Below are 11,601 nucleotides of genomic sequence, written 5' to 3' on the forward strand. Positions count from 1 at the left end.
AATTAAAGGTGAATACAGGAGAGAGTAAGGTTATGAGGATAACAAAAAGATTAGGTGATGAAAGATTGGATATCAGATTGGAGGGAAAGAGTATGGAGGAGGTGAATGTATTCAGATATTTGGGAGTGGACGTGTCAGCGGATGGGTCTATGAAAGATGAGGTGAATCATAGAATTGATGAGGGGAAAAGGGTGAGTGGTGCACTTAGGAGTCTGTGGAGACAAAGAACTTTGTCCTTGGAGGAAAAGAGGGGAATGTATGAGAGTATAGCTTTACCAACGCTCTTATATGGGTGTGAAGCATGGGTGATGAATGTTGCAGCGAGGAGAAGGCTGGAGGCAGTGGAGATGTCATGTCTGAGGGCAATGTGTGGTGTGAATATAATGCAGAGAATTCGTAGTTTGGAAGTTAGGAGGAGGTGCGGAATTACCAAAACTGTTGTCCAGAGGGCTGAGGAAGGGTTGTTGAGGTGGTTCGGACATGTAGAGAGAATGGAGCGAAACAGAGTGACTTCAAGAGTGTATCAGTCTGTAGTGGAAGGAAAGTGGGGTAGGGGTCGGCCTAGGAAAGGTTGGAGGGAGGGGGTAAAGGAGGTTTTGTGTGCGAGGGGCTTGGACTTCCAGCAGGCATGCGTGAGCGTGTTTGATAGGAGTGAATGGAGACAAATGGTTTTTAATACTTGACGTGCTGTTGTAGTGTGAGCAAAGTAACATTTATGAAGGGGTTCAGGGAAACCGGCAGGCCGGACTTGAGTCCTGGAGATGGGAAGTACAGTGCCTGCACTCTGAAGGAGGGGTGTTAATGTTGCAGTTTAAACTGTAGTGTAAAGCACCCTTCTGGCAAGACAGTGATGGAGTGAATGATGGTGAAAGTTTTTCTTTTTCGGGCCACCCTGCCTTGGTGGGAATCGGCCAGTGTGATGATAATAATAATAATAATAATAATATTTAATTGTAGCTACAGTTAGAGTAAGAGGTAGATGGGAGTAAAGGAAAATGGAAACAACAAGTAAGAGAGGTGAAAGTGTATAAACTAAGGGAGGAGGAAGTTAGGGTGATATATAAGCAACATTTGACAGAAACGTGGGCTAGTGCGAGTATGAGTAGTGAGGGGAGGGTTGAAGAGGGTTGGAATAGTTTTAAAAATGCAGTATTAGAATGTGGGGCAGAAGTTTGTGGTTATAGGAGGGTGGGTGCAGGAGGAAAGAGGAGTGATTGGTGGAATGATGAAGTAAAGGGTGTGATAAAAGAGAAAAAAGTAGCCTATGAGAGGGTTTTTACAAAGCAGAAGTATTACACGAAGAGTAGAGCATATGGAGAGTAAAAGAAAGGTGAAGAGAGTGGTGAGAGAGTGCAAAAAGAGAGCAGATATAGTGGGAGAGGCACTGTCAAGAAATTTTGATGAAAACAAGAAAAACTTTTGGAGTGAGATAAACAAATTAAGAAAGCCTAGGGAACGAATGGATTTGTCAATTAAAAATGGAGTGGGGGAATTAGTAGAGGGGGAGCTGGAGGTATTGCGTAGATGGCGGGAATATTTTGAGGAACTTTTAAATGTCGCTGAAGAAAGGGAGGTGGTCATTCCATGCTCTGGCCAGAGAGGTATAACATCTTTTAGGAGTGAAGAACAGCAGGATGTGAATGTGGGGAAGGTGCGTGAGGCATTACGTAGTATGAAAGGGGGTAAAGCAGCAGGAACTGACGAGATCATGACAGAAATGTTAAAAGCAGGGGGGGATACAGTGTTGGAGTGGTTGGTGTTTTTGTTTAATGAAAGTATGAAAGAGGGGAAGGTACCTAGGGATTGGCAGAGAGCTTGTATAGTTCCTTTATATAAAGGGAAGGGGGACAAGAGAGATTGTAAAAATTATAGGGGAATAAGTTTACTGAGTATACCAGGAAAAGTGTACAGTAGGGTTACTACTGAAAGAATTAGAGGCAAGACAGAAAGGAGGATTGCAGATAAGCAAGGAGGCTTTAGAGTGGGTAGGGGATGTGTAGATCAAGTGTTTACATTGAAGCATGTATGTGAACAGTATTTAGATAAAGGTAGGGAAGTTTTCATTGTATCTATGGATTTAGAAAAAGAATATGACAGAGTGGATAGGGGGGCAATGTGGCAGATGTTGCAAGTACGTATATGGAATAGATAGCAAGTTACTAAATGCTGTAAAGAGTTTTTATGAGAATAGTGAGGCTCAGGTTAGGGTGTGTAGGAGAGAGGGAGATTACTTCCCAGTAAAAGTAGGTCTTAGGGAGGTGTAATGTCACCATGGCTCTTTAATATATTTATACATGGGGTTGTAAAAGAAGTAAATGAGAAGTGATGAGGGTATCAAATGATTCAGATAAAGAAAAATTGGATATCACATTAGAGAGAGGGAGTATGGAAGAAGTGAATGTTTTCAGATATTTGGGAGTTGACTTGTCAGTGGATGGGTTTATGAAGGATGAGGTTAACCATAGAATTGATGAAGGAAAAAAGGTGAGTGGTGCATTGAGGTATCTGTGGAGACAAAATACATTATCCACGGAGGCAAAGAAGGGAATGTACGAAAGTATAGTGGTATCAACACTCTCATATGGGTGTGAAGCTTGGGTTGCAAATGCTGCAGCAAGGAGGCAGCTGGAGGCAGTGGAGATGTCCTGTCTAAGGGCAATGCGTGGTGTAAACATTATGCAGAGAATTCGGAGTGTGGAAATTAGGAGGAGGTGTGGAGTTACTAAGAGTATTAGTCAGAGGGCTGAAGAGGTGTTGCTGAGGTGGTTTAGTCACTGAGAGAAAATGGACCAAAGTAGAATGACTTGGAGAGCATATAAATCTGTAGGGGAAGGAAGGCGGGGTAGGGGTTGTCCTCGAAAAGGTTGGAGGGAGGGAGTATAGAAGGTTTTGTGGGCGAGGGGCTTGGACTTCCAGCAAGTGTGCGTGAGCATGTTAGATAAGAGTGAATGGAGACGAATGGTTCTTGGGACCTGACGAGCTGTTGGAGTGTGAGCAGGGTAATATTTAGTGAAGGGATTCAGGGAAACTGGTTATTTTTATATAGCAGGACTTGAGACCTGGAAATGTTAGGTACAATGCCTGCACTTTAAAGGAGGGGTTTGGGATATTGGCAGTTTGGAGGGATGTGTAATAGGATAGTATATATATAATTGGGGGTCTGATATTATATTCTATATGGAGTTTATATTATTTTAGGTCACTTTTTATATTGTATCATTTTTATATGCTTCTAAGCTGTTGTATCTGGCGCCTCTGCAAAAACAGTGATTATGTATGAGTGAGGTGAAAGTGTTGAATGATGAAAGTATTTTCATTCTGATGATTTTTTTTCTTTTTGGGTCACCCTGCCTAGGTGGGAGATGGCCGACTTATTAAAAAAAAAAATCAAGAATTAGTACTTTTTCACTGATGGGAAGCACTTCACGGCTTCTCTTGTCTTAGGCTTTGAAGAACTGTCAGCATCACTACTTTTGCACTTTGTGGCCATTATTAAGCAAAATTTAGGGTTATTATCGGGCCACGGTAAACCATGGATAACTGAAACCGCAGAAACTGAATCTGTGGATAGGGGGGTTTCTACTGTATGTCACACAAAAGAACATTTGTAAGCATTGTCAGTGGTAATCATACTTTTTTTAAAGATATGATTATTAAGTTTGTAATGTCAATATTTCAGATTTTACAGCCTACTGCCAGTAGCTCAAGAAGCTACAGAGCTAATGAGGAAGAAGGAAAGAGAGAATCAGCTAAACTTAGCTCTTAATGCTCTGTTGTCATGCCGGCTAAGAGAAGGCTATGCAATCAAGAAGGTTACCATTGTTGATGACCAGATACAGGTTAGTTTGTAACCATTTTCATCCTCTCTTATTCCATACAACAATGGTTCATTTTTTACAAAATTATTATTTGTTTTGTAGTTGGCCACTAGAAGTTTTGTTCATCACTTAATTTAACAAATTAAGACTTAGTAGGTATCCAGGGAGATGCTCTTCTGCTAACTTTGTATATAAGCATGAAGATAGTTAAATGTTTTGCAGTCTTGCAGGATTGATGAACATTTCCATGTCTTTTGAACATGCAAGATGGCAGGTAAGTTTTCTCTTTACATTCAGTATACATGTATTGGGCTGTAGACAGGTAAATCTCACTTCTATTTACCTTCAATATACGTGTATAAGGGTGTAAGCAGGTAACCCTTACTTCTGTTTGCATTTAGTATACATGTATAAAGGTAAATGCTGCAGCGAGGAGGTGGTTGGAGGCAGTGGAGATGTCCTGTCTAAGGGCAATGTGTGGTGTAAATATTGTGCAGAAAATTCAGAGTGTGGAAATTAGGAGAAGGTGTGGAGTTAATAAAAGTACTAGTCAGAGGGCTGAAGAGGGTTTGTTGAGGTGGTTTGGTCATTTAGAGAGAATGGATCAAGATAGAATGACATGGAGAGCGTATAAATCTGTAAGGGGAAGGAAGGCGGGGTAGGGGTCGTCCTCGAAAAGGATGGAGGGAGGGGGTAAAGTAGGTGTTGTGGGCGAGGGGTTTGGACTTCCAGCAAGAGTGCGTGAGCATGTTAGATAGGAGTGAATGGAGACAAATGGTATTTGGGACCTGACGATTTGTTGGAGTGTGAGCAGGGTAATATTTAGCGAAGGGATTCAGGGAAACCGGTTATTTTATATAACCGGACTTGAGTCCTGGAAATGAGGGGTTTGGGATATTGGCAGTTTGGAGGGATATATTGTGTATTTTTATACGCATATACTTCTAAACTGTTGTATTCTGGGCACCTCTGCAAAAACAGTGATTATGTGTGAGTGAGGTGAAAGTGTTGAATGATGATGAAAGTATTTTCTTTTTGGGGATTTTCTTTCTCTTTGGGTCACCCTGCCTCGGTGGGAGACGGCTGACTTGTTGAAAAAAAAAAATAAAAGTATAAGGGTGTAGTCAGGGGAGGAAGGAAGAGGCAGGGTCATTTCCCCAGTCTATGCTTTTTAGGGATGCCCTTTTATACTGTATTATATAAATAAACTGAGATTATAGGTTGCTCCCTGTGTAATATGTCTAACATGTTCGTCAGACAGGGTTGAGTGTTAGGTTGCTTGACATGTTTGTCAGCCAGGGTTGAGTGTTAGGTTGCTTGACATGTTTGTCAGTCAGGGTTGAGTGTATTAGATTGCTTGACATGTTTGTCAGTCAGGGTTGAGTGTATTAGATTGCTTGACATGTTTGTCAGCCAGGGTTGAGTGTATTAGATTGCTTGACATGTTTGTCAGTCAGGGTTGAGTGTATTAGATTGCTTGACATGTTTGTCAGCCAGGGTTGAGTGTATTAGATTGCTTGACATGTTTGTCAGTCAGGGTTGAGTGTATTAGATTGCTTGACATGTTTGTCAGTCAGGGTTGAGTGTATTAGATTGCTTGACATGTTTGTCAGCCAGGGTTGAGTGTATTAGATTGCTTGCTGTTGCCTATCTTTAATAATAAAAACAACTGAAATGTTTTAGGATCTAATCTTAGTGAGGCTTGTTCGGATTTTTGTGGCATTCTTATCTATTCAAAATCTTTTGAGTACATCATTATGGTCTTGGTTTGGTTAAAAGGTGTCTTTTAACCAAATAAGTAAGTTAGTCAGAAAGTCAATAATGTAGACAAAGAGTAAAAAATTTGGGAAGCTTAATACAGGATTCTGTTTATTTAAGAAATACACCTACCATCCGACTTACGACCGAGTTCGGTTCCGCGAAACCGGTCGTAAGTCGAAATGGTCGTAAGTCGAACTTTACTTCTGAATATCAACAAAACATTTTTGTAATGACTTTATTTTATTGTTTTACTTTGGTATTTCACATTTTACTTTACTTTTTATGTTGTTAGTACTGTATTTTATACTGTAAGGTTTAGGATAAACACTGTGTACAACACAAATAGTTGTTTATTTCCCAGAAATTTGGCATAAAAAACACGGTCGTAAGTCGAGTGGTTGTAAGTCGAGCAGGTCGTAAGTCGGATGGTAGCTGTAATTGGGATGTAATCTTGTCAAAATGTATGTTACTGAAAACAGACCTCGAAATGGGTGGAATTTGAACCCATTGGGAGTGAATTGTAAAACTGACCTGGAGTTTTACAACTCATTTGCCATGGGTTTAAACCTCACCTGTTCTGTGGTTTGTTTGTAATTGTGTTATTCCAATTTCATGAGTAAGGAAAACAGCTTTGATATCAAAAAAAGAGGATTAGAAGTAGTTTGCAGATGAAACAAATAGCAAGAAAATGGCAGAAATGAGTTCAGAAAACCTGTTCACCAGATTATTTTGTTTCAGATCACATTATTGGAAACATGAGAAGACAGCATGAGAGCTGGAATCACATTTCAGATTTCTTGTGGGAAATATATCCTGTTTTGAGTGTCAGCGATGTAACCGGAAAGGCTGGAAGTTTGTATATGAAATATAGCATAGATGTATCTGAGGATCTAGTAAATGAATTAAAGCATTTAAAGGAGGTTTTGTGTGTGAGGGCTTGGACTTCCATAAAGCATGCATGAGCATGTTAGATGGAGATGGAGACAAATGGTTCTTAGGACTTGACATGCTGTTGGAATGTGAGCAAGGTAATGTTCATGAAGGGATTCAGGGAAACTGGCAGGCCGGACTTGATACCTGGAGATGGGAAGTGCAGTGCCTGCACTCTGAAGGTGGGGTGTGAATGTAGTGTAAGTGTGCCTCTGGCAAGACAGTGATGGAGTGAATGATAAGATTTTCTTTTTCAGGCCGCCATACCTTGGTGGGAAACTTAACATTTTATATCATTTTAATTATAAAGCTTTATTTCTAAATGTGCACATTGTACTGAGGATAGTGTTCACTCATTCGATTATGTTTGTAGAGGGTGAACTCTCTTTTAGTGCTCTGGAAAGAGTACACACAGCTGAGATCAGCTGTGTGTTAGAGTTGATTAAATAGTTCAGATATTTTGGCAATAGAAACCTGTGTGGCAAGGAAAGAATTGTGATGGCATTATTGATTTGTTTCTCTAGCCATAAAGCCGATGAATGCCTTTCGAATAGTAGATAAAATAGTTTTTAATCTGATTTTATATTACTGTACTATAGTTTTTGTGTTTCAAATTTTGAGTTGTGCTGTGTCCATTTATCTGCTATTTTCACAGTTATTTTCACTGTGGAGCTTATTTGTTGCACAATACATATTTTTTGAATCTTTGAGTCTACTACTTTATTATTTAAGTATTGTGATCACAAATATAAATTAAAAAGAAATGGTTGCATTTTGTTTCATTACAAACATGAATTTTGAGGACATTGTTGAGGACACTGCAAGAAAAGTTGGGATTAAGGAGTCGAGACTTTTAACTTGTGAGGAATTTAACATCCAGCAGGAATGTGTGAGTCTGTTATATTGGATTTGAGACAATGTAACACACACTGCACCTTATGAATGTGAGAATTTTTTTATATTTTTGATGGACAGAGAGGGAGGGTTGGGGGGTTGCCTGGCACTGTGCCTAGTCCCTGGGCCTGGGATGACTGGCTGTGCCCCTGGACTTGTATCTTAATTTCCTGTGTGTTTCTTAATAGTTCTTATTGCAGTAATATTTCCTTTATAATGTAAGTGTGGCTTGAGACTTGGCTATACATGTATAAGGGAGTGATGATAACTAGAACCATTAACAAGTATTTATTAATGCAAAAATATTTTATATTACTTTTGTTAGGATAGGATATAGATAGGAGTGAGTGGAGACAAATGGTGTATGGAACCTGACAAGCTGTTGGAGTGTAAGCAGGGTAATATTTTGTGAAGGGATTCAGAGAAACCGGTTGGTTGGACTGGAGTCCTGGAGGTGGAAAGTACAATGTCTGCACTCTTAAGGAGGGACTTGGGATATTTGCTGTTTGCAGGGACATCTGAGCTTTTGTATCTATGTGCCTCTGGCAAGACAGTGATAGTATGAATGATGGTGAAAGTGTTTCTTTTTTGGGTCACTGCCTTGGTGGGAGGTCTGTGTTCTTTTGCCCAGTTAAGGAGTTAATCCCATATGTATTTTTCAGTATTTTGTATGAAGGGCGGGGATTTACCACTGACATTAAAATGTTGGCATTTTTTCTTGTACGAATTCTGTTTTGAGAATTCAGCTCTTTCCCAGAGTTATAATGTGTTTTTTTTTATTTTCAGCTGGTGCTTGTTTTACCCTGGAAATATTCAATTTTTATTGAATATCACATCAGATCAGCTTGGCCTCCTACACAATCGGTTGTAAACACTGAAGTTTGGATTGAGGGTAATGTCAACAAGACTTCAACTCAATATACTGTAGTCTCTATTGTATTAACTAATTGTGTAATATATTTTATATTTTCTTTATTTTTGGTATTTTTTTTTTTTTTTTGTGAATCTCTCAAGGTAGCTTCATTGATACTGGTGAGGGGCTCTTGATCCAAGGAATTGAAATGTACTCCAGTTCCTTGAATTGAACCTGCATGCCTCCCATGCCACAGGCACTGTAGACCTACAGGTTTAGTGCTCCCCATGATGTAATAATAATAATACTAATTTCCTTTGTAATCTCTGTTCTGAGGGAGGTGGCATTATGTAGTATTGTCTCCAGACATAACTGATGCCCTGAATGGCATTGACTGGACTACATTTAGTTTATATAGGATTGATCCTCCACTCACTGAAAGATACTGAGTGGATAAAAGTGAACTAAGCATTTAACTTGTTATTCACTAGGGTTTTTAGAGTACCCACCCATCTTCCTTTCATTACATGGTTGTTATTTGTTTCTCTACCATCTTCTACACCTTGGTATCAGATCTCCGTGGTAAATATTAACTACAGTAGACTGTCGGATAACACGCAGTCTGTTAGCATGTTTTCAGTGTAACAAGGTTGCAAAATTGCTGTATATTTTCTGCAAATGTGCTGTAAATATTGTTTTTCATGGTGGAACATGTTGGGAAAAATGTGGCATGTGCTGTAAACCTCTGAGTGACTCCATTGTCTTATGGGGATGCTTTTGATATACCTTCCTGAGCCTGGCCATACACCTGGCTCATCTGGTGCTTGCTTGGTCAACTAGGTTGTTTCTACTGATGGTCTGCTGACTCGCATATCCATCACAGCTTGACCTACGTAACATACACAACTTCCCTCACCCAGTTCATTGGTGCACCTCCAGTGCCATTCTCAGCCTGTATTAATGAATCGACTTGATCTTTTCATCGTCACATCTCAACTCTGGATAGTAACCATGGCACCAAGTGGAATGTGAGTGTTCCTGGAAGAGCAAAGAAGAGGCATGAGAGTGAAAGTTTTGGTGTTTCAAAAAAAATCAAGATATTAAAATAAGCTTGGAGTGGTGCATATGTGATGGAGATGGCTTGAGCCTATTACCTGAATGAGACATCTGTTCACACAGTTAAAAAGAATGACGTGAAGATAAAGGCTTGTGCAATGAGTAACCCAGTTGGCTACCTGAACAGTGGTAGCTCGTCAAAAAATAGGATGGGAGGAGTGAGTAACTGCAAGCCTCATACAACAGCATAATAAATATTATTAAAGTAATTTTTTTTAAATTAAACTAAATTTAATAATGAAAAGCGTTCACATATACGTAACTGTAGAGGTCATCACAGTCCTCCTGGTGGAGACGTGGCTAGCTGAGGTGATAATGTTACAACTACTGTATTTGAAATTGTGTTTCGCTGTCGAAATCTTGTATGCTGAATCAATTTGAGCTTCATTGTTCAGTTTACCCAGCATTGACAAATCAATAACATTATTTATATGCTTGGTTGACTACTCATGTTTCATTACTATTTGTGGTAAATGCCTCAAGTCAGTCAAGCTACTTTTTGCCCATGAAGAGTCTCCACCAAATAGTAAGCATGGAAAACAGAATAAAGTGTTCTTTTCATCACAACCACAGAGTCATTCACTTTTCTGGTAAACACTGATGCTAAACTGGCGCATATATTCTTTGATTCTAAACTGGCACGTATATTCTTTGACGCTAAACTGGCATGTATATTCTTTGCTCCTGCTTGTGTTTTTTTGTAGACTGGATAAAGATGGTGTATGTCATCCTTTTTCTTTTATCTTTACTTTTTCACTTAACACTTTCAAGGTCAGCAGGCCCTCTCCTAAACTTGTTCTCAGGGTCAGAAATTTAAAAGAAAAAAAAAAAAGATTTTTTTCTTATGAAATGATAGAGAATCTTTTCCCGATTATAATGACACCAAAAGTGTGAAACTTGATGAAAAACTTACGGAATTATGCTCTCGCGAGGTTAGCGGTCTCTATGATGTTTACACATCGGCGATTTCGCCCACCTTGATCCCTATTTTTGGCCAATTCCAATGTACAAGTCTATAAAAATCATAACTATTTCACTAGAACTCCATTTTTTCTATCGAATGAGTACAAGAAACCACCCATTTTCAGATTTCAATTATCCAATAAAGTGGTCAGAAATTGGCAATTTTGTCAATTTCACACAAATTTCAAAAGATGCCAATTTCTAAATAGGGTCCAGAATAAATAAGACAGCCATTCCTGGCACTAAAATAAAAATTTTTCTGTTCATTAGTCACATCCCCAGGCCTCTCTTACATTTCTTTTGCTTTCCATTTTGAATTTTTATTCTCACAAAAAAATAGAATATTTACTGTTATGCAGACTACTGCATTAGTGTAGAAAAGGTATAAATAATATCAGCACACTTGTGAAAGAATATTAGACTCACCAGTTGACGTGTATTGGACGCTTGGCATGATTGTTTACTTTTGAACTTCGGCAAAAATCGAACATTTCTGCTACTTTGAGCTCAATTTCGAGGTACTTTCATTGTGAAACCAATCAGAATCATCTCACTTTCTGTAATATGTCTTCCATTCTATAAAATGAGAACAGGAAAACTAGAATACAACCATAAATAGCACACGAAAATACACTACAAAGTCACTGTTTTAAAGCATAAACACAGTCAGAGCTTTTTTTTCTCATTACGCACTGTGTGCTGTAGGATTTTTTTTATACTGTGCACACTGACCACATAGACCCATTCTTTCATATGTAGGCCTACCAGCTTTCTCTCGCTAGATTTGAAGGTGCTAGAAGTTTTGCATACTAGTACGGCACCAACCCTGGCATGCAAGATGTACTAGTACGGCATCAACCCTGAAAGGGTTAAAATCAACTGCAAAAATTTAATACTTTGTAAATATTTAACTGAGTTTACTCTAGTTTCCACTGCCATTGTTTATCAGATGGTAATTAAATTTAATGCTATTGAAAAGAATTTAAACGGCCACCACCACCAATACCGGCCACGTGCTACAGTGCGCATACTGACAATGTAAACAGACTAATTGCAACTGGGTGTGTGTTACATCGAATGCGGCTCCTTGCTGCCAGATGTAACTCCAGTATTACCTATACTATCGTACTGCATCAAACTTCTATTTTTATTCATTTTTCTATCTCGTTTCAACAAAAAATAAAAAATTTGCTTATAAACACATTGAAAACAACATACAACAGATTTTTCCTGTAATATATTTCTCAGTTGCAAATTATTTTAGCA

General features: G+C 38.9%; 1 protein-coding gene across 1 annotated transcript in view; it reads left to right on the top strand.

The window, feature by feature from the left end:
* The window catches only part of LOC128699781 (KICSTOR complex protein SZT2), an 807,931-nt gene that overhangs the window by 88,255 nt on the left and 708,075 nt on the right, over positions 1–11,601 (top strand). The window contains 2 exon segments of the mRNA XM_070102247.1: positions 3,680–3,839; positions 8,190–8,295. Coding sequence (XP_069958348.1) covers positions 3,680–3,839; positions 8,190–8,295 — 266 coding nt within the window.

Source organism: Cherax quadricarinatus, chromosome 81, assembly GCF_038502225.1.
Source record: "Cherax quadricarinatus isolate ZL_2023a chromosome 81, ASM3850222v1, whole genome shotgun sequence".
Lineage (NCBI taxonomy): Eukaryota > Metazoa > Arthropoda > Malacostraca > Decapoda > Parastacidae > Cherax > Cherax quadricarinatus.